At 58.1% G+C, this 22,912-nt stretch overlaps 1 protein-coding gene across 2 annotated transcripts; it reads left to right on the forward strand.

The window, feature by feature from the left end:
• The first annotated feature begins 4,369 nt into the window (after positions 1–4,369).
• On the forward strand, positions 4,370–22,912 carry VASH1 (vasohibin 1). 2 transcript variants are annotated; one of them, XM_045822611.1, is made up of 7 exons: positions 4,370–5,216; positions 10,266–10,354; positions 11,534–11,590; positions 13,174–13,248; positions 15,831–16,212; positions 17,842–17,954; positions 18,814–22,912. In XM_045822611.1, exons 1-7 carry the CDS (start codon positions 4,920–4,922, stop codon positions 18,884–18,886), a joined length of 1,086 nt encoding a protein of 361 aa, XP_045678567.1. In that variant the 5' UTR covers positions 4,370–4,919; the 3' UTR covers positions 18,887–22,912. The 2 variants fall into 2 exon arrangements, with proteins under 2 accessions (XP_045678567.1, XP_045678566.1); XM_045822610.1 differs by lacking the exon at positions 11,534–11,590 and having other exon boundaries at positions 4,735–5,216; positions 10,266–10,366.

Genomic DNA, 22,912 nt, shown 5'->3' on the forward strand with positions numbered 1-22,912 from the left:
TTTCCAACCCATGCGTGTGCAAGCCCCACCCCGACCCAATTTCACCAGAGTCTCTGCTGGGGGTGGCCCGGGTACCAGTACTTTTAAGAGCTCCCTAGGTGATTCCAATGTGAGATGCACCGAATAGAAGGTCTCCAAGATCCCTCCCAGGCACCCTGGTGCCTGCCACAATGTATGATTCAGAGCAGACACTTATAGGTGTGTTAACTAAATGAATAAAGATTCTGACTCAACTCATTTGCTATTTCCACATTCACAAGTACGGGGTAAGAGAAGAAAAGTCAGAGTGAAATTCTAAGTAGGAATCCCACAGTAGCACCATCCAATAGAAATTTCTGCAATGATGGGAATGTTCTATAACCCATGCTGCCCAGTACATATAATCTATGCTGTAGCCCTAAGCCACATGTAACTCCTGAGCACTTGAAATGTAGCTAGTGTGATTGAGGAACTGAATTTTTTATTTTATTTCATGTTAATTAAAGTTGAACAGCCACATATGACCCTGGCTGCCATACTGGACAGCGCAGACATAGCGTCTCCCCTTTATCAGCGCATCTATACCTGTGCACCCCCATGTCCCTCCTTTACTAACAGCACCCATTTTCATTTAAGAAAGCCCCTTGCTCCAACTGTCCATAGTCTTTGCGGGTGGGGGGGACTAATAAAATTGCCTTTCCCTCCTCCAGCCAAAGACCCGAGCCAAGTCAACCAGCCTCCCCTCTCTGGGAGAAGACTCGAGTTTCAGTGTCACAAGGAGAGAAAGTGAGTTGGAGCAGATCAACACCACTGTCGGCGCCCTGAGGCCCTGTGTATATTTCCAGAACACCAGCGCAGCGCGTGAGGACAGCAGCAGTGACAGGCGATGTCAGGTAGGCGTCACTGCCATCACCGTCGCTGTCGTCGTCAAAGTGACTTGCACCTCGAGGCTCTGCGGCGCCAGCTCCCGAACTAGGTGAGTAAACTGCCTAGCTTCCTGTGTACCGTTTCTTCGTCTGTAAAATGGGAAGTGACTTATCCTAACTTTTCCCAGAGTTTTTGTGAGGACAGGTAGTGGTGGCAAGAGCTTTGAGCCGACAAGGAGTTATCCAAGTATCTGTTAGAGGTGTTGTTCTCTGAGTACAGGAGTGGCACCCAGAGGGTTTCTGGGTACAGAAGACACTAGTCTTCTCTGGGCTTTCGGCTTAAAGGAGATTGAGTTAGACACACTCCTTCCCGCTTTCACCATTTTCTAATCTCTTTGCATGCCGGTCCCGCCTTGCTTGACCGTTCTCCACTCCCGCTTCCATGCACTCATCCCAGAAAACTCTCCAGCCCAGACCGTGCTGGCGTTGCATACCACTCTCTTCTTTCCCCAGCAGCTGCCTGACCAGGGAGTTTCCCTGGGTAAATACTCCCATAGCTCCGTGTACCGAGCCTCGGGCAAAGCACCGTATCGGACTGATGTTTAGCCATCTCCTGCACTGGCGGACGTAAGCCCTAGTAGGACAAAGAGCACACTCCTCACGTTCACCGCTGCATCCCCAGTGCTGGTACAGAGCCAGGCACGTCGAACGTACTGAAGGTGCTCAAGAAGAGCTTACTTTTCAGTGACTATCCCCAATCTACTTTATTGTTTGTCATTTCAGGAAACCCTCAGTATTAGTTACCTAATGCTGTACAACAAAGTACCCCCATATTTACTGACTTAAAACGACATTCTTATCCCTTAATTTCCATGGGAGAGAAATTCAGACAGAACGCTTGGCTTGTCTCTGCTCCACGTGAGGGTCCTCGGCTGAAAAGACTCAAAGGCTGGGGGCTGGACTCCTCTCAGATCCCCACCCACCTGGTGACTGATGCCGGCTGTCAGCTGAGAGCCCAGCCAGGACACCTCACGTCACCTCCCCGTGTGGCTTGGGCTTCCTCACAGCACGGTGGGTGGGTTCCCAGGGTGGGTGTCCTGAGGAAGTAAGAATGTGACAGGAGGAATGTCTACTCCTTATGACTCAGGCTTCTGGGGTACAACATTACATCACTTCCACCACATTCTATTTGTTAGAAGCCAGTTGCTAAGTCCAGCCCACACTCACGGGGGAGGAATCAGAACTCCATCTTCTGAAAGGAGAAGCGGTAAAGAACTTGCAAAGAATTTCAAACCACCATAACCACTTTGCTAGCACAAGAGGTAAGGTGAGGGTGATAGCTTAGTGCCTGAAGAAGTGAAGACTTCGGTTCGAATAACTAGCTGTGTGATGTAGAGGAAATCACTCTCTGACGCTTGGGTCCCCCACCTACACGATGAACAGGTTGCAGCTGTGGGTGCCCGGTGGTTTTTATCTGCTTGGAGTCTTCTTGCCTCAGTGAGCTTCAGAGGGCCCCCTGGTAACTAGCTTTCCTGAAGTCCTGTGACCCTTCCCCTCACTGATCACCCTTGGTTTCTGACCCTGGAGGAGAAGAGCTTGCTATTGAAGCTCACAGCACCTATGAAGCTCAGACACCAGGAACCACTTTAAGAAACAGAGAACTACTGAGAACTTCAGATTCTCCAAGGCCTTCCCCGTCCCAGCCCAAGGCTGTAACCTTAGCTCGTCAGAGAAGTGGATGGTGAGAAATGCCCCCATCACAGACCTAAGGAAGCTGAATCTGCCCGCCGCGGCCCCGAGTCCACATGTACCCCACGAGACTGTTACTCACACTAACTCCTAGCGTGAGAAAGGGGAGGAGTTTTAAGGCCCTCGGGCTGTCTGTCAGTTTAGAGGCGTTCCTCACTTAGACTCCCTGTTCCAGCCTTTTCTGCCTTGCAGTTTTGAGGAGGGGGAGGTGGCCCTGGGTCTCTACCGTCCCTGGCTCGCTCACTACAATGGGTGGTAATGTCACCCTCTTCCGGGCAGGCTGACCGTCCCTACCATCGCCTTCCATCCCAAGACACTGGGGCGCACGCAGCTTGCTCCCTGCCAGGACGCGGGGGCCCCAGAGCCGTGTCCAGGCGGACTAAGGTCGAACCCTATGCACCCTGCTCCTATTGCTGCAGGTCGTGAAGTGGAACAGAGTGATTTTTAACACTTTCACTTCCAGAGATAGTTACCATAACCCCCAGATATCTACCTTTTAGGGAAGAGCAGGCCGGAAGGGCTCTACACGCGCACCCAGTTTGACGACCTCGGATGACTGGCTGGCAAACTGAGGCCCGCAGAGGAAAGTGACCTGTTAGACGGCCCACCGGAAAATAGACGCCGAATGCGTCCAGAACCCCGGCCTTTCACGCCATGCTCTCGCTTCTACACCCTGAGGGTCCCTGCGAGATACTCCCCTTAGGAAACTCCCGACCGCGAGTCTCCTGAGCCCGGAATCTCCCCGGAGTTTGCGCACAGTTTGGCATACTGTAAACTTCTTCCGCGGCTCCGCACCAGCTTCACCGCGCCGGGAGAGAGGGGTAAGAGGCGAGCGAACGCCCGCCCGCATCCTAGAGGTAACTTGGGGCGGAGAGATGGCAGTCAGAGGCGGAGGACCAGCCGGGAACGCACTGGCCCTTTAAGGGGGGGACAGAGCGCATGCGCGCGCGGGGCTGAGCCCAGCCGGGTGGGCGGCGGGAGGGCAAGGGACGCAGCCGGCAGCGCCTGGGCCCGGGGGTGACTGGGACGGTGGCGGCCCCAGCTTTGCCTAGTCGCGGGAGCCGCGACCTGCGTGTGCACCCTGCGCTCTGCGGGCTGCTCTCCGGGGACTAGCGCAGCTCGTGCTCGCCGAGGCTTTATCACTCGCATCCAGCTCCGTCCGCGGGGCCGGGACTGCGCGAGCCCCCGGACTTCCCCTCCCCGCCGATCCTTCCTCCACCCCCTTAGCCCCGGCCGCTGGAGCCCGAGCGAGCAGCCGCGAAGCATCCTTCGCCCGCCTCCGCCGCGCCACCGCCCATGCTACAGCTAGTCCGGGGCGGCGACCCCGCAGCCGGAGCCAGCCCCTCGCTGACCTCAGACTAGCCCCTTGCTTGCCTCCCGGGGCGACCCCGCTGAGCCCCGGGCCGCAGAGAGGGACCCGCGCCCGGTGATGGCTCGGCTGACGCAGCGCCGCGCTGGGTGGCCGCTTTCTGCCCGCTGAGACGCGCCCGGCAGGGGACCGGCGGAGCCGAGGCTCTCCACGCCGCACCCTTCCCCCTTCTAGGGGCTCTGCTGCAGCTTCCTGGGAGCGAGGGGAGAGGGGGCAGAAACAAAGCCCACTTTGTGCGGGGAGTTGGCCGCAGGCGTGGAATGTGCGCGTCGGCGCGTGCCCCCTCTCCGCACCCCGCCAGATGCGAGTCCTGGCTCCGGGACTGGCCGCGGTGAAGAAATCGCGTCCCCTCGCTGCCCCGGGTCGGGGTGGTCCAGGCTCAGGGCTGATGCGGCCTGAAGCCCCCTCGGTACCCCCTCCCCTCCTAAGCGCTCAGGTGTGAGTGTGTGGTATTTTGTAGAGGAATTTGTTCTCTCAAAAACTAGGACCTGGGCAGCCCAGAGTAGGCACCTGTGCCTTGACCCTCTCTGTGGCCACGGTCTGAGCTGTCTGACCTCAGTTGCCCGCCCCCCTCACCGCCCCGACTTTTCTCCTCTTTGCAAACCCAGATTGCTGCCCGTTATTGTTCTCGCTGTCAAATGGGGGTGCTTTCAGAAGGCCGCCAAGTTGGGGTGTGTTCTCTTTATCCCGTTTTTCAAAGAATACAAGGCCTCTAAGGCTTACCCCAGACCACCAACCCCCTCTGCCCTTCCACTTCCCATTGAGGCACTGATTTTTTTTTTTTCTTATCTAATAGTATTTTATTGTACTGGAGCCACGCCCTGGTTTCTTAAAGGCGCCTTGCACTCTGTTTGGCCATGTGTTATCTCTGCAGCCGGTGTGTGGGAGGCCTCCTGTGAGCCACCTATTTTTTCCTGCCTCCCATACTTCCTTCCACCCCCCCTAAGGATTCTGGGATGCCAGGAGGGAAGAAGGTGGTGGGGGGCGCTGCTGCCCCCACTACTGCCGCTGCAGCCTCCTCTGGGGTCAGGCATTTGGAGACCAACGAAGGAGCTTCGGCCCAGAGAGATGATGAGCCAGAGGAGGAAGGGGAAGAGGACCTGCGAGATGGAGGTGTCCCCTTCTTTGTTAACCGGGGTGGGCTGCCCGTGGACGAGGCCACCTGGGAAAGGATGTGGAAGCACGTGGCCAAGATCCACCCCGATGGAGAAAAGGTGGCCCAGCGGATCCGTGGAGCCACGGACCTGCCCAAGGTGAGTAGTTGGTGTGTGTTGGGGGCCGGGGGGGTAGGGGGGAATCTAGGGTTTTTATAATCTTGAGTTTGGGAAAGCACTTTCGTTGGTGGGGTAGGGCACCACTGGCTTAGTGGGATTTTCTAAAAGTTCTTCTGAACCTGTCCAGAAGAACTTTCTCCCAACTGCATCTGAGGTGGTTCTGTGAGGTTCGCATGCCCTTTTTCCAAGAGACCCTCCTTCATCTCTTTTAAAAGGCCCACGCTCTGTGAGCAGGGCAGCACACTAACAAGTACGCTAATGTGGCTTGACATCTCATTTGCTAAGCCAGAGAACTGTGGGCTGAGATTCTGTATGACTAAGGTGGCTACAGGGGCTTCATACATTGAGAAATTATTTTTCGGGTGTTATCGCACTGCATTCCCCAACAGCCTTGGGAAGTAAATCCAGTTTGGGGACCCCTTTTCCAAATGGGAAGCAGGACAACTCAAGCCGGTGCTCCGGGTCAGATAACCAGTAAGTGGTGGAACTGGGACCCAGTCCAGAGTCTTCGGGACCCAGAGCATCTGCTCTGCTGGACACTGGGTCGGGACAGTTAGAAGAGGGCCTGTGGAGAGGGGTGAAGTCCGATGAGTTTTCTGTGCACAGCCAGAACTTCTCCGGGACAGCTCTCTCCAGCCCGTCTCCTTCATCTCTGTCTTTCTGAGGCCTCCTGCGTTTGCTCAGGGAAAGGGCGCTTGAGGCTTTCTGTGCTGTACCGTGGAAATGCATGCCTGATTTTCCCCTCCAACATTTATGGTTAACTGATGCAGTCGGTTAACTTACGGTTAAGACAAATGCAGAGGCCCGACATCCCCAGAAAGAAAAGCCCTTCAGACTGAGGTCAGGAGCCCAGCGCTTGGTCCTCGCTGCTCAGGTGAGCAGGACGGGGGCTGGAAAGAGTGACAGTTAAAGTGGATTTGAGAAGAGTGTTCTGTTTTGCTTTTACCAACTTATTTGTAAAATAGCCACGAGGAGCCGTCTTCTGGGAAAAGGGAATTTGGAGGTTGAAATTTGAACAACTGCCTAATGTTTCCAGAGGAAATAAAATGTGGATTGATTTTGGTATTTATTGTTTTATTCTCACCTGAAGACATACTTATTGGCTATAGAGAGAGGGGAAGGGAGGAAAACATCAGTCGTTTACCTCTTGTACTTGCTCCAACCTGGGGCCGAACCAGCAACCTAGGTATGTACTCGGACCAGGAATTGAACCCACAACCTTTCAGTTTATGGGATGACGCTCCAAACAACTGAGCCACATAGGCCAGAGCAAAAGTGGATTGATTGTGAAGCTCACACATTTGCCCTCTGTACTAATTTAGAATTTATTTAGCATATCACTACGGATGGACATTTTTTCAGGAATATATTCTTAAAAATGAATACCATGGGAACATTTTAAAATGTAAATTTTGGGATCCACCTCTGGTTATTTCCTTGGGATAAATTCCTAGAACAGAAAGTATTGAGTCAAAGGATGCAACCATTGGGACCAGACTGCTCACGTATCTGACCTCGAGCAGGTCCCTCGAACCTGTCTGAGCCGCAGTTTGCCCGTATGTGGAGTTGATTGTGGAGAAGGTTACAGGAGGGGGTATACGTTAGAACATCTGATACACTGAAGCCTCAAGCCGAGACTGGTTATTGGGTGTTCCTTTCCTTTTTCTCGCCCTTGGTCGGGAAGGGAGGCTAGATCACACGCGGCACGCGTGCCAGTGGGGCCAGGGCCACACGCCTCGCTGCAGTTTCTCCCACGTGACCAAGCTGGTGTTAGCAGACAGCTCTCCCGCCATCTTGCTTTCGTCTAAACCAGGCTGTGGGAGGGTGTGAATGGTTCTCCTGGAAACTAAAAAAAAATAAAATAAAATAAATCAATGAATTTATTAGCAGCTGGCCTATAATGTCATCTTGCCATCCTCAACCTTCATGTATAGGAAAGACACCGGTGAAGGATTGAAGCTGTTGTTTGGGGGGAGTGTGTGTTATGACTGGTGGGAGTGTAGTAGTGTCGAAGGAATTCTGTGAGGAGATTGGGGAGATTTGGAACCTCCCCCCTTCAAACCACAGGAAAGAGTGTCACAGAGAGAAAATGCACCCAAGTTTGTGTGGGGTTCCTCCTTGACCTTGGCCCAGAGAAGAAAGCAGCCCTAGAGCCCCAGAGACATCCGTGGTTGGGTCCCAGAGTGCCAGCAGCAAAGCGGACTGATCCCTGGACCAGGCCCTCCCCGAGTGGCCGTGCCCTTGCAGCTGGGACAGAGGCATTCTCTGCAGGGGTCACACCAAGGTGGGCCCAAGAGATGTTTTATTGGGACAGCACAGTGTTTAAGAAGACCACTTGCAAATTTTAAATTGGGAGATTTCACATGAAGATCCAGGTTTTTGGCACCTCTTCGGAAAATGGGAAGATCTGAGCTCGAGAGTCTGTGCTCCCATGTGGCCGCGGCAGCTGGAGCTGAGGAGCGGCGCCCTCCCCCAGCTGGCGACGGTCTCCCCTCTCACTCCATCCTGCCTCCCCCGTTCGGGTACCCTGAGTGGCCCCTGCAGCTGGTTGAGTCTGGGATCCCCGCTGTGCCTCGTGATACAACGAGAGGTCTGCAGTCAGCTCCGCCATGTTAAAACCCCGGTTCTCCCACGATGACTTATGTGATGACTTCTGCAGGCTCCCCGTGCCTCGGTTTTCACAGCTGCAAAATGGGGACAATGGCAATATCCGTTTCCAAGGATGCTGGGAGGAATTGACGAAGTAAAAGCGTGTGAAACAGATGAGCGTGTAATTCATACCCAACAAACGGAGCAAGAACTGAGGCTGCAGCCACTCCACAGGGGCTCTGGGGAAACATCCCTTAGAAGGCTGGTGCCGGTATGTTAAAGGACAGCTGATTCTAAGTGGATCCACGCACTGGAGTAACAGTGACAGCGAGCAGGAGCTGAGCTTTGCCTGGCCCTGCCTCGTTTACACCATGAGGGTGGTTCTGTTGTGATGCTCCTTTTACAAAGGAGGCGTCTGAGTCACAGAGATATTAAGGAGCGATGCAGACAGTGAATGGCAGGGCTGGGATTTCGACACTGATGGTCTGGTTCTGGAGCTGCTCTCTCCACCTCTGGGCTGTGTGCTTCTCGCCCACACACTCAGCTGTGGCCTGTTCCGCCTTCCCCCAGCCTCCCTGCTGTGCTGGACAGGTGAAAGTATATGCTCGCACGTGCGAAACAGACTTCACCAGGTAGAATGACTGAACAGCACTCAGGACTTCGGCAGCTCCTGCAGCAAGGGTAACCCTTGGCCTTGGTAGTGGAGAAGAATTTGTCCCTAAAGAGACCTGGGAAGCCAATATCATTCACCCCCACTGTACTCTGACCCTCGACAGTGAGGAAGCATTTCCTGGCTCCTGGTTTGGAGGAAGGGGTCAGGGCAAATCCAGGCTACCAGTCCTGCTAGTGGGAGGTTACCTGGACGTACAGAAAGCCACTTGTTTCTGAGCGAGTAAGTTTCTGAGCGTTCGGAAGAACGCAGTCCGCGCTGTCTGCAGTGGGAGTCGGCCTGAGTCATGGAGCTGGCCGGAAGGCTCCTTCCAGATGGGCCTCAGTGATCTTTTTTTTTTTTTTTAACTCTTTTGAAGTCATTCCCTCTTCCCAGAGCAGCCAGTTCCGGGGCCCTCTGTCTGGACATCAGGGGATGTCTTCATGCATGCTGCCCGGCCCTGGCCCAGGGTTGGGGTGAGCTCAGGCAGGGAACCCCTGGACTGCAGCTCCTTCCTTGTATGGAGGGTCTCAAGGGAGGGTGCCCTTAGTCTGTAGCCAGAGCTCCTGGAAACCACTGGACGCCTTCTCCTCACTGGAGAAGTGGAGGGTGGTCTCTCAGGGATCTTCCCCTCGAGGAGGTCACATGTCACGCTGTTTGTAGTAAAATGCAAGTAATTCCTCTCCCTCCTCCGCCCCATATCCTCACACCGGGGAGGTCAGGCCAGGCCCTTGGAGAGTTCTGGTGCCCTTTTGGCACAGGGTGGTCAGGCAGGAAAAGGGAACTTCCCTGTTATCCTGGGACTTTTCTCTCCTAGTGACTAAGTGGTAGCACCAGTTTGGGCAGCTGTGATGATGTGAAAGGGGAAATGGCTCCTTACAGACAGAGGTGTCCGCCCGCCCAGGGGACTGCCCAGACGGGGAGGAGAGGAGGAGGAGGGGGTGGGGGAGAGGAAGTGCCTACAGAGCTGTCCCTTCTGGGCCTTCCCTCCTGCATCTGGGCCCTTGGGAGGGAGCAGGTGTCTCTCACAGGCTGTCCTGAGTCCCTGGCCGTCAGCAGCACCGCAGACGGGAGTGTGCAGTGGTCACTGTGTGTCACTCCCTGCGTGTCGGAGCCCCGGCCACTGCAGCCACGCTGTTTAAAAGGCTGTGCCCAGCGGGTGCAGCATCTCACTATAGGGAGGGCCTCTCCCACCCCAGCCCTACCCCGAGCTCCCATGGGGCTCCTGCTTTACCCCTTCCCTTCACACCCACCCTACCCACCAGACTTGGACTCTCTACGGCCCCGGCCTGCTGAGTGGGCTCCGTGGGAGGGAGAGCCGGACCAGGGGGTGGGACCTCTCCGTGTGAGGAGCTTAAGGCCACTTGACAGCTGGCAGTGCTGGAAGCCAAGGGGGAGCCCGGAGGAGTGGGACTTGTTCCTGGAAATCTGGTTCTTCTGCCCAAAGAAGTCTGTTCTGTAGCCCAGGGGAAGTTCATCCAAATGAACTTAACTGCAATATTGACATTCTTGTTAAGCCTTTAAAGTTAATGAATATTTGAAATTCAGAACAGTCAGGGAGTCAACCTGTGTTTTTCTAAAATTATTTAAGAAACACAAATTGGAACATCAGCATAAGCTCCAAATGAGGAAGGCTGTCCAGGGCTGGGCAGGAGAGGACTGGGGGCGTCTGACAGGAGCCTCCCTGAAGGTCGCCAAGGAGAGAGGCTCAGGGTAGGAGGGAAGCGGGGACACCCCCTCGCACGCAGCTGCTCTGGGGTAACTGACCGGGGCTCTTTCTCCGTCCCTAGATCCCCATACCGACTGTGCCTACGTTCCAGCCCTCCACGCCCGTCCCTGAGCGCCTGGAAGCCGTGCAGCGCTACATCAGGGAGCTGCAGTATCCTCCCAGGTCCGGGGTCACGGCCACTGGCTGGCTGGCTGGCGTGCTGGTCCACAGGCTAAGTGGGGCTGGTTTTCAAACTGGGCTGGAGAGGTGGCAGCAGAGCGGCCTCACGCCACAGCTCCAGGGCTGCCGTACACAGGGAACCTCTGCACCCCTGGAGCCATGCCGGCCCAGCGCGAGTGCTCGCAGGTGTAGGAGGGACTTTGATGAGTGCCAGACCCACCGTCTGCCACCACTTCCTCTCCTCAGTGCGACGGGCAAATGTCTCCTGAGTGACCTGCTGGTGCGTGGCCACGTCTAGGTACGCCAGCCCAGACCTTGCCTGCCGTCCATCCAGCCCAGCAGAAAGAGAGGGGAGGCTCCCTTGGGGACGTTTAAAAACTAGTAGTTTGAAAGGCAGTGGGGGGTCGAGGGTGGGGTGCAGATGGCAGAGGAAAAGGATTTTATGCTCTGGGAGGTAACATCCACATCACATCTTGGAATGTTCTCCCAGTTTTTTGCCTTTCTCACCTGGCAGGGGCCAGTTGCCCAGCATGGAAAGAGCTGCCCCCCCCCACAAGCCCCAGATGCCACGGTGTCCCTGCTGTGGGCCCCTCCGCCCTCTGCTCTCCGCCCTGTACGTCCTCGGGTCTCTCCCACAGCCTTGCAGCTAAAGGGGAGGCAGCAGTGGAAGGATCAGGTCGTGCGCCAGAGAAAAGCCAGGCTGATTATTGAAAGTCAGATCCAGTCCCCCTTTTGTCAGTGGGGACATGCTGGCCTGGAGAGGGGAGGGGTTCAGCTCGGGAGCAGCACCCTGCACTTTAGCCAGACTGGACACCCTCCCCGCCCCACCTTCCCTGGGTTCATGCTGCCTCTCGGAGCTGTCTAGAGCCCCACCACTTTCCCAGCACTGGGTGGCCTGGCTGTCTGCTCCATGGCCCCGTCCTGGGAGGGAAGGCGAGGGGAGAGCAGGGGTGCAAGCCAGAGAGGGTTGGAGAGACAGGGAAGGACTGTGTGGGGAAGGAGACGCGCACGACCCTCCAGACGTCAGGTCTGGACAAGCATCCTCCTGGTGCCCCTAGGAGGCTGCCCCGCCCCCGGGGAGTGCTGGACCCTTGGGTCTGGGGGACAGATTCGGGGAGTGGGATGCACCTCTTCCACACCGAGCCAGGAAGCCCTTAACCAGGACTGCAGATACAATCACACAGGGACCCAGTTCTTTGAAATTAAGAAGAGCAGGCCCCTCACAGGGTAAGTGTGGGCACGCCCTGCCCCTCTGCACCAAGTGCCCCTCCACACCAAGTGCCCCTCGGCAGGTTGGAGCCCTTCGGGGGGCCTGTGGGTGGGAGCTCGTGAGGCAGGCAGGGCCTCTCCCAAGGGGGCATGCCAGCGGGGGCAGCTGTCCCGCTGCACTGCCTGTCTCTTCCTCTGCACACCATGGGGGCCCTAAGGATGCCAGAAAGCAGGAGCTGTGTCCGAGAGGGAGAAAAGGGCTCCCATGACGAACAGGGAGCTTCAACACCCATGTTGCACTGGGAGAAGGACAGGCAGCCCCCAGCTTGCCTTGGCAATGACAGAGGGTGGTCCCAAGTAGACGTCTGTATATAAGCCTTATTTTTTTTTTTAATGAGATGTGGGCCCAGCAAGAGAGAGTGCTGTCCATTGCAGGGAACCTGTGAGTCACCCCAGTTGCTTTACTGGACTCTTCTGGTCACTTAGTACAAGGCCCAGTGTCTGAGCCACAGGGACCCCGGTGCAGCTCTCACTTCCTAATCCACCATCCAACGTGTAGACCCCTGGCTGGGTTCACCCTGCAGAAGCCCCGAGGGCAGAGGAGAGTGAGGAGTGAGTGCCACTTCCTCCCTGGGCCTGGGGGCTCAGCCCAAAGCCATCCACAGGCTCAAAACCCCATGTTCTAACAATTGACATGAAGTTTACATCTTGCTCCATGTCCACGTAATCTGTCCATGTTCACCTTCTCACGAAAAATTCTCCAGGTGGTTTATTAGCTGCATAACTTAATTACCCCTGTCCCCTTCAAGCCCCTGGGCAGAATCCAGCCTCCCTCATCCCAAAAGCTTTGCTCTTGTCCTCTGGCTGCTGTGTGCCGGGGCCCAGCTCCACCCTCCGTGGTGTGGAGGAGTCCAGCACCCTCCTGGGTGAAGCCAGTGGCCAGGCTGCATTCCCAGACCTGGAGGCAGCAGTCAGTGAGGAGGGAGGAAGGAGGCCTCGGGAACAGGCTGTCTTCAAGTGGCCTGAATTCCAAGTTCAGGCGCAGGCTGGGGAGTCACCCTGCGAACTGCCTGAGATGCCATGTCCTGGCCCCAGGCAGCTGGCCAGCTGTGGGGGAGTAGTAGCAATCAATCACAGGCTCTTTGGGGATGCCACGGTTGAATCAGGGGTGTCCCCTGTGCTCCAGAAGGGACGACAGCAATGCCGAGGCTCCCAGCATCTGTGGCATGCTTTCCCACGGCCCCACACCACCACTGCAGAAGGCCCCCCCAGCCCAGGGCGGTCCATGCGCTGCCTGTGACTGCATGTCCTCCATTCACACTCCCCGCCCCCAGAGGTCTTTGGAGCAGGAGCCTGGGCTGGGGGGAGGAAGTGAAAGGAGGGAAGGGAAGGGGCCTCCTTCCTTATCTTCAGTGACTGCCTCTTCCCCCACCCTCTCTGGCTCAGGATGGACGTGGGGGAGGGGAGGGAGGTGCTGGGCCTGAGCTGAGGCAGCTTGGAAGGGACCTGGGGTCTCTGGGCTGGCATTTCTAGTCCACCTGCTCCCTCACTGGAAAGTACCAGGGGCTCCACACTCATGTCTCTGCCTTCCTGCCCCCCAGGCTGATGGACCTGGCCAAGGAAATGACCAAAGAGGCTCTGCCAATCAAATGCCTGGAAGCTGTGATCTTGGGAATGTATCCTTCCTTAGCCCCCTGGGCCCCAGCTTCCTCCTCTGGAAGGGGAGGACCGATGGGCTCCGGGGCTCCCCCAGCACTGTCTCCCAGAAGTCATGAACTTGGCTGTAAAGTGGAGGGGCTTGAGGGGGTCTCAGCCCCCCCGTGCCTCAGAAGCTAGCTTCCTGGGCTCACTGCAAGCTCCTTTTTGAGTCACGTGGACACAGTGACCCTGTTCTCTGAACCCCAAATCAGGGCACATCATCCCACAAAGGCTGTTGTGCCATTTCCGAGAACCAGTCTGGGGAAAGCAGGTTTGGTGCCCAAAGGTTGACATTTCCAGAACATGTTGATTTGTGGAGCTGTTGGATGGAATCTTTGAAACAGCTGCCTGCTGTGAAAGAAAAAAGCAAATAGGGTTTCTCTGTCACCCCCACCCAGAAGGCAGGACTGGGACTTCCAGCTGGGCCACGAGGTGGGCAGACGAGCCCCCAGTTAGGGCAGGGCAGGGTGGCAGGTGTGTATGGCCGGCTCTCTGACTTAATTGGTTTGAGCTAGAGCCCCGCCCTTTTTTGTTTTGTTTCACTAGAGAAAATGTGAAGCTTGTGTGAACATAGACCAATGTGATGAATTCCATGTGCCCAGCACTCAGTTTTACCCATTCAAGGCCAGTCTTGATTCATCTATGTGTGTCCCCCCCATCTCCCCCTTTCCCCTAGTGCCACCGGCTTTTCAGTATCCTGCCTGCCACCTGGGGGGCAGGCGCCAGGCTCTGTGCAGAGAGGATGAGGGGAGGGGGCTTGCGTCCGTCCTCGCTAGAACAGATCAGGAAGAAGGAGCTGGTCAGAGGGGAGGAGCACAGCCTTTCGGAGGAGACTGTGACCCGTGGGGTCCACCCTCCCCCCCCCTCGCAGACCGAGCTGCCTTAAGTTACACCAAGAGACTGTGGAGACGGGAGGGACTGGTGCCCCTTCCCCAGGGGTCCCCGGAGCTCAGTCTCTGGTGCCCGTCGTTTCCCATCTCCAAGAGCCTGACAAGCGTTGCCCTGTCTGAAGGGTTCTTTGCGGGTCAAGCATAAGGCCAGCCTCAGCACTTCGGGCCACTGCCCGCATCCCCTCCATGACCCCACATTGCTTCTCCTCCAGGGGTCACACACCAACGTGGGGCTCCCACACACACGGAGGAGGGAGGCTGCTCCCTTCCCCCCAGACACACAAAAGGATCACGCAAGATCACGTCATCTCAGAGGCCTTTCGGGGGCTACCTGGTGTCTCGTGGGTGGGAAGAAAACAGGACAGCCCCCATCCGGAGGAAGGGCCCCCCCCAGGACCCCTGCTGCACACGTGCTGGCCACCGTGCCGAGTCTGTCCCTGTGCCTCATCCTCTGCACCCCAGGCTGCGCCTCCTCACCTCCGTGTCCTCAGTCCCTTGCAAGGAGCCAGGGCTCAGGAAGGGTGATAATGACCGAGGGCAAAGACTTTGGGTCCCTGAGTCCCAGTTCTGCCACCTACTGACTGACCGTGTGACCCCTAGCAATTTCCTTAACATCTATGAGCCTCGGCAGCATCGCGCCTGTCGCACAGGTTGCCAGGACAACGGAGTGAGTGGGTACATACAGGATGCTCGCCACAGTGTCTGCACACAAAATCTGTTCCGAGCCTGTATCTCGTTCATCTTTTACCCACCCGTTCAAGAAGAGTTTTTACCGAGGAACTGTTATGTCCCCGCCTCCAGGCTGGGCCCCAGAGATACAGCAAAGGATGTGATGGACAAGGCCCCCATTCTCAAGTGTATATTGCAGCGGGGTGACAGAAAGTAAACAAGTAACTACAGATCGTGGCGAGTGTGCATGGGCAAGATGAAGAGTAGCGCAGAGTTGCCGTAGAAAGGGAGGTCAGTGGTGACGCCACACCTACGGCGGCGTGAGAAGGAGCGGTCGGTCAACAGCTGGTGGGGGTGGCGGGCAGCCTTCTGGGGAAAGCTGGTGTGGAAGGTCCTTGGAGGAAATCCGGGTGGACTGCGAGTGAGGGGAGGAGTCGGAGTGAGCGTGGGCCAGGCTTTATTTGCAGGACAGTGCTCGGTAAATGTGTGTGGGGAGCGGGAGGGGCGGAAGAGAACAGGATTGTCTGCATCTGTGAGCGCACACCTATGCGTGAGAGGGAGGAAATGTGAGAACGTGCCCGAGAGAGAACGTGGGGGTGAGGAGTGTGTGTGTGACCCACAGAAGGAGAGAGGGAGGCAGGGTGGCAGCCAGCAGGCCTCTCCTGCCTCCTTCAGCCGCAGGGACTTCGGAGAGCCCGCAGTTTGGAGTGAGGGACTCACTATTAGCTGTTACTTTGTGAGCTGTGCGTGGCGGCATAGCGGCAGCCACTAACCACTGAGACTCTGCCCCCTAGAGATTCGGTGTATTGAGCACCTACTGTATGCCAGGCTCAAGGCTAGACAACAGGGAATGGAGGTGAGCAGGGCACGGTGCCAGGGGCCTAGGGGCCACTCACTCGGGCTGTGCCCTGGGGTAGGGGTCGTGGGGTCCCAGTTCTGCCCCTGCGTGCCAGCCCGGCGCCTCTCCCTGGTTGGTTCCTTAGCTGGGCTGCCAATGCCAGTTACCTCACCAACAGCATGCCGACCCTGGAACGCTTCCCCATCAGCTTCAAGACCCACTTCTCAGGGAACTACTTCCGCCACATTGTGCTGGGGGTGAACTTCGGGGGCCGCTACGGGGCGCTGGGCATGAGCCGGCGCGAGGACCTGATGTACAAGCCGCCCGCCTTCCGCACGCTCAGCGAGCTGGTGCTGGACTACGAGGCCGCCTACGGGCGGTGCTGGCACGTGCTGAAGAAGGTGAAGCTGGGCCAGTGCGTGTCGCACGACCCGCACAGCGTGGAGCAGATCGAGTGGAAGCACTCCGTTCTGGACGTGGACAAGCTGGGCCGCGAGGACTTCCGCAAGGAGCTGGAGCGGCACGCCCGTGACATGCGGCTCAAGGTCAGTGTCAGCGCCGGCTCTGCCCATGCGCAAAAGGTGCTGTGCCGCGGGGTGGAATGGGATGCGCTGCCGCTTCCTAGGGGGGATACCATCACCCCCTCGCCCCACCCTCACTGCTACTGCACAGGAGACAGGGGGTGGGAAATTTCAGCAGTGTCTTCGCTCAGAGGTCCCTGTGTCGAAACAGTCGCCTCAGGTGGGCGGGCCAGGGAAGGCTCCTGAAGGAGGCGGCAGGTGAGCTGGGTTTGGGGAGTGGGCAGGCCTGGGACATTGGGAAGGGCAGGGCTGCCGCACTCCGGGGGAGGGTAAAGGTCTGTGAGTAGAGATCCATCCGTGGGAAGTCACGGCATCTGTGGGGAGTGGTAGGCTTGGGTAGAGATAGCCTCCACCTCCCTCTGGGCATCCTGACTCCTGCCCTCTGAACACGCCACCCCCTCCAATGAAAGACTAGGAGGAAGTCAGAAAAAGAAGGAAGGAAGGAAGACCACGGGAAGACAATGAGACACTAGTTCCTTCTCCTGCTTTCCCACCCCAAAGAGCAGGAGGGGGAGGGGCTGTTGTCCCCTGAGCAGGTGGGCTGAGCTGTTGAGGAGTTTCCCCCTCCACCTTCACAGTATGCAGAATCTTAGCCTCTCCCTGGGTCCCCCTGGACTGAGGGTGCCTCCCTTGAGGCCGGCCAGGCCCTTCCTGGACACTCAGCCCCTCCCATTTCTCAGTCACTGCTGTGCAGGGACTCCACCCCTCCCGACAGCCTGGTGCCGAAACCAGACCGTGGCACTTTCACATCCACTGAGGCTCCCCACGGCCCCGCCCCAGGAGGCCCTGCCCTGCCAGCCCTTAGACCATGACTTTATGGGGTGACAGCACCTCCCCGCAGGGAGAACCCAGCTGCAGCCCACCTGCCATTTTCAGGGGCCTCCCTTCTCTGCCCTGAGCTGACCCTCCCTCTGTGGCTCTGATTGGCCAGCTCCCGGGCTCCTGCACCTGGAGTATTTTGCATCTTTGAGGGAGCAGGTTGGACCTTGAGTTGAGACCATTGGACACCTAGTCTTTCTTTAGTGCTGTGATTCCCAATCTTTTGGGTGCTAAGGACTCCCCATATTATTTGCCACTCTTCAGCATCCCCACAGTGTACCCCATGTTTTCAAAATTCAGGTCAAGCTGACTGTATATAATAAAGGGTACTTCATTTTCTTTTCTCAACTCTTTCTTAATAGCTGCCAGTCTGAGCTTCTGATTGGCTAGAGATAACCAGTATCATCCGTGGGGCTGGGAGCACCGCAGCCCAACTCCCAGAAATGGGCGGGCTGCCTCCCCAGCAGGCACGTCTGTCTGGCGGGGGAAATGGCCCTTTTCTCAAGGACCTCTTGTAGTGTCATGGAAGCTCAGGGACTTGCCCCCACGTCCACCCTGTTCCAGGGGCCAGGTGGGATTGAGCAGCCTGCCGAGGAACCCCTGCCCCGGCAGCTTCGGTGCCTAGAAAACAGGGTGAGGAGAACCTGGAGACGGGGCAGGGCAGCTGCTTGAGCTTCCTGGGTCCTGCCTGGTGCAGCCCCAGGGTCCTGCGGCAGGATGGGCCCTGGAGCAGCCCTGCAGCAATCCTTTCTTTGTTTCTTCCTCCCCACCAAGATCGGCAAAGGGACCGGCCCACCCTCCCCGACCAAGGACCGGAAGAAGGACGTGTCCTCCCCACAGCGGGGCCAGTCCAGCCCCCACCGCAGGAACAGCCGCAGCGAAAGGCGGTGAGTGATGGGTCCAGCCTGGGAGGCTGGGAAAAGGCTCTTTCCTTTCCTCTCATCTTCTAGGTCGCCGTTGTTTTTCACCCCACTGTTCTCGTTCCCACTGTTCTCTTTCGCCCCTGTTGGAAGGAGGTGGTTTGAGATGATGGGTTTGCGTGTTTGCGTGTTCCCACCTTCCAGCAGCAAGGTGGTCCCGTTTCCCCAGAGAAGGCAACACTTAAACGGCCCACCGGTTACCCTGGTGCTGGGCACGAGGTCTGGGGCCAGCGTGTGTGGGAGGGAGAAGCGGAGGGTGGGCCCCTGCCAGAGGGTGAGTTCTCCCAGGAATATCGTTGGGAATGATGTGAACATCACGTGGCAGCTGGTAGACAGCTTTAGACATAGCTTTCCCCCCTGCGAGTCTGTGGCTTTTGCCTCTATCTAGATGGCAGACACATCCCATTAAAACGCCACACCACCACCTCCAATCTGTCTTCTACCTGTCGGTCTGGTTCTTGCTTTCAGCGTCATTGTCATCCAGCAGCCGCCTGTGTGGTATGATTCAGGGACTCCATGCAGGTCTCCGATATCCAGCGTCAGTCACTCATCTAGGAGAACTTTGTAGAGAGCAGGTTCCCCTTACGGCCAACTGTGCCCCGACTAGCTGACCCCCGGCAAAGAGCAGGAGCCTGTAAGAGAGCACTGGACCACCCTCAGGACCGCACAGGCAGGCGGGCTCTTCCTCTCAACTCTGCTGCCGCATCCAGGCCCCTTGGAGAGTGGAGGTGGGACAGACACCCAGGGCAGCCGCCACTGCCCCCCCTCCCCCCCCTCCCTGAGGGGCCACTCACCCTTCTCCCTCCTCTGCTCTCTCCCCCCACAGGCCGTCAGGGGAGAAGAAGCCTCCGGAGCCCAAAGCCATGCCGGACCTCAACGGGTACCAGATCCGGGTGTGAGGTGGTGGCAGCACCCCGGCCTCACCCACTCCTGGGGGCCAGGATCACCTGTCAGAGCCAGCCTGGCCCGGGGACGGGAGGGCTGGTGACGGGCCAGTGAGAGGCTGCAGGAAGAGCATGTTCCAGCTCAGGCACCCGAGCTGCTGCCCCTCCTGCTGGGCCAAGCCTCATAGCTTCGGGCCGAGAAGCAGTTAGTATTTTATTTCGAGTTTTTAACTTGACAACTAAAGTTTACGATTTTTGGAGAAAACTAAAAATGGAATAGATCTGCCGATGGCTGGCAGGCCAGTGTTTAGGAGATCTAACTGCCCCCAGGCTGGGCAGGGAGGGCCTTTGGCTCTGCGGGTCCCCCTGCCCCTGGCGACTGTCTGGGACTTGGGCCCATCCCTGTGCGGGAGCTCTCCCAGCCCGCTGCGCCTGTGGCGGGGGGCACAGCAATGGGGGTGTTCCTCGGCTTGCATCTGCCCTGGCAGCATCTCGCTCGACCCAGGGAAGACGAAGCAGGGCAGAAAGCATCCTGGGAGAGGTCTGCGTGGCCCACGTGTGGTGGCACAGCTGACACCTCTCCCAAGTGTGGAAGGCCGTGGCCCAGAAGCCCCGTGGACGGACGGTACCACCGGTAGACACTGTCCACTGGCGCCCAGGAGAGAACCACGGCGGGTAGAGTTCTGGGCACCCAGCCCTTTCCGCTCAGGCCAGCTCTGCCTGCTGCTGAACCTGGGGCTCCCTGCAGAAGCGCTAGGCTTTGTTGAGGGCTCCGCCTTGCACTGGGCTCAGTGTGATTGTGGGGACTGAGCAGAGCGGGTGGGTCCAGGAACAGTGGCCGGAGACAGGGTGATGCGCTCAGGCCTGGGTCTGACCCCAGCGGGTGGGCCCTGCCTCCTGGCTTTCTATCGCCTCAGCCCTTGCTGGGTGAATGATGACCAGACCGGAATGCTTGTGCCCGGGCCCACCTCCCCTCAGTCAGCAGCCTGTTTCGGTCTGGGGGTCCCAGTGACCATCGGGCCTGCTGTCAGGGACGAACCTGAACAGCCAGCGTCTGTGCAGCCTTCCTGTCTGGCACGAGGGAACTGGCAGGCAGGTGAGAGGTTGTGGGAAGCGGTTGATGGGGCAATGAGGAGGAGGAGGAGCAGGGCAAGGGGACAGTGTGGCCCCCGAGGAGGGGCAGAGCCTGAGAGCTGGGAGGGGTACGTGAGAAAAGGATGTGGGGGGAGTGTAGAGTCGGGCTGCCTTGGGAAGTAGTGAGTTCCTGTTGCTGGAGGTATTCAAGCAACGACTAGATGGCTGCTTGCCAGGAAGCTGTTGAGAGGAGTCGGGTTATGGAAGCGTAGCTGGATGGTTCCTTTCTACTGAGAGGCTATGATTCAGCCAGGGTCAGTAAGGCTGCAAGGGGGCTGGGAGCCTGGGAAGGGGAAGGTCAGAACTACAGTTAGAAACTGAAATGCCTTACAGAGCCGGGCAGGTGATTAAAAGGAGGACTGCAGGGCTGGGTGAGGACTGCAGCAAACTACAGAGGGCATTAACCCCATTAAAGCAGCTGCAGCTGCTCAGTTTTTCTCAGAGTGCAAGCCCTGCATTGCCAGATTTTCTGATTTTTTTAGAGGCCAGAACTCTGAATTTTTATGTGAGATACCCTGATTTTTAAATGTTGGCAGTCAGTTCAGGAAATTTAAAAAACCAACATGAAGGAGCATGTGGGTCTGTAATCTCTGCAGCACAGAGTTGTGCTGGGGAATGGGAGGTATGGAAGTTCCAGGCTTGCCAGGCAAGCTGGGCCAAGGCAGGCTGGGCCGGGGCAGGCTGGGCCAGGGCAGGCTGGGCCAGGGCAGGCTGGGCCGGGGCAGGCTGGGCCGGGGCAGGCTGAGCCGGGGCAGGCTGGGCCGGGGCAGGCTGGGCCGGGACAGGCCGGGCCGGGGCAGGCTGGGCCAGGGCAGGGCCTTGCTGCTGAGGCTCCCAGAGTGGGCAGCCACCCATGTCCTTCCATCTCACTCCCTGCAGACCAGAGACACACCAGAGACCCCATGGCTGCCCTGTCACCAGAGGGGGTGGAGTGGAGTGGAGAGACTGCAGCTCTCGACCCGCCCGGGGCATGGACGGTGCCCTGAAGCAAGGAAAGAGGAGGGAGGGAAACAGACTTCCTTTGCTGATGCAAGTGCTAGTCAGGGAAGGCACCAGGGGCTGGCAGCTCTGCAAACCAGCAGCTGCCAACCCTGAGTCTGGCTCAGCAAGGGGGCCAGCTGGCCAGTCCCTTGGGCTCCTCATGGGTCCCTGGGGAGGTATTTAACCTGCCCCCTTGGGCTACACCTCGGCCATTGTGACCGCTGACTCACCATCCATCCCAGTTTTCGGCGACTGGGGTGGTGGTCCCAGTATTGCCTCATTCATCTGAGGCAGATGTGGCTCACTTTGGGGAGGCGTGAGGCCAACAACGAGGCTGTTCCTGGGCCTGTGTCTGAGTGCCCGTGCAGGCCGCTCATCAGAGGACATGGCCCTGGAGGCCTCGTTGGACCACAGGGCTTGAGGGCAAGAGAGGTGAGAGGGAGCTGGGAGCTCGGGTCAGGGGCACAGGGGAGCTGCTCCTGGCACAGGAGCCTAGAAAGATGCTCCGACCCACAGCCTCTGGGGAGCAGGGAGCTGACCACCCCACGCTGGTAACCCCTGAGCTCTCCCCCTTCCTAGCTGAGACCTTGGGCCTGTGGAGACCACCACAGGATATAGCGGTGCTTTTTAATTTATTTTTAACTGTTTCTCTTATGTAGCAATCCCGCCGCCCCTCCGGGCGTGTTTACACAGGCTCTGCTCCCCGGGGCTGGCCTGGCTGCAGAGTTCTGGGGAGGCAGAGGCAGGGACTTCGGGGCCTTAGTTACCTACCGTCCTCAGTGTCACCTCATCGCACTGCCTGTGAGGAGCAGGGAGCCGGGCTCCTCTCCTGACTCAGGACTGCCTTTCGGCCCTCAGCCTGGGCTCCACTGCCCCCAGAGTGCGGGCTGCTGGCTGAGGCGGGGTCGAGGTGAGCTTGGAGAAAGCTTCCGGATGAAGGTGGATCGGGTGGGGCTGGGTGACTGTTCCCCAAAGCCGGGCTCCGTGTGCTTGGCACAAGGAAACCGGGCTTAGCCAGCCAACCCACCCGCCTCACTGACAGTCCCCTCCCTCCCCTGGCCTCAACAGAGTCGCCTTCACCCATCCCACCAGCCACCCCACCCTTCCTGGGCCTGGCCAAGTCAGGACAGCGGTAGCCCCAGCCCTGGGTCTGACGGGGGGAAGCCTAGGGCCAGAGTTCTGAGGAGCAGCGCCCAGAGGGGCCGTGTCTGGCTTCAGCCCTGCCACCTCACACCCCACACCCTCCAGCTGGGGCTTGACTGCCCGTCTCTGGGTCTCTGGGTCTCTGGGCTGGGTCTGATTCTGGGCAGTAGCCAGACCAGCGGCCCGTGGGCACCTGGGCCTTGTGTCTGGGTGGTTGTCGGGCATCGCTGCAGGAGCATCCCCTCCCACCTACCACCCCTGGGCCCAACCTCTGGCCTCGGGGCACAGGGCAGGGAGAGCTGGGTCGGCCTGCTGACTGCAGTCCTCGCGTCAGAGCTGCCCCCAGCTGACATTCCACTTCCCGCCTTCCCTGCCCAGGGAGAGGCCTGAGGGAAGGGCAGGGCGGTCCCCCACCCCCCTACCCATGAGTGCAGGTGGGCACAGGCAGGTCCACCCCAGGCCAGGCAGGGCTGCGGCAGTGCTAGCTGCCAGCCCGTCAGTGTCAGCCCCTCGCTCGTCTCAGCGCTCCAGAGTCCGAGTTTCCCCTTTTCTTCAAATCTGACAAAAGAAGAGACCGGGTGTGCTTGGCCCCAGGCGGCCATGGTGGCTGCCCCGCTCCTTGAGTTTGCGTTGGCCTGCGTGTTGTACTAGATTTTGTTCTTCCTCTTTTCACACAGTATTGCGCCTCCCCTTCCACTTTTACACTTCGTCTCATTCCTGTTCTCAGCCCCCCTCCCAAACGAATAAAGTCTCCCCAGCTCGGGTTGTACGGGCTGGGCAGAA

This window comes from Phyllostomus hastatus, unplaced genomic scaffold, assembly GCF_019186645.2.
Source record: "Phyllostomus hastatus isolate PE091 unplaced genomic scaffold, TTU_PhHast_1.1 phas_scaffold_501, whole genome shotgun sequence".
Classification (NCBI taxonomy): Eukaryota; Metazoa; Chordata; class Mammalia; order Chiroptera; family Phyllostomidae; genus Phyllostomus; species Phyllostomus hastatus.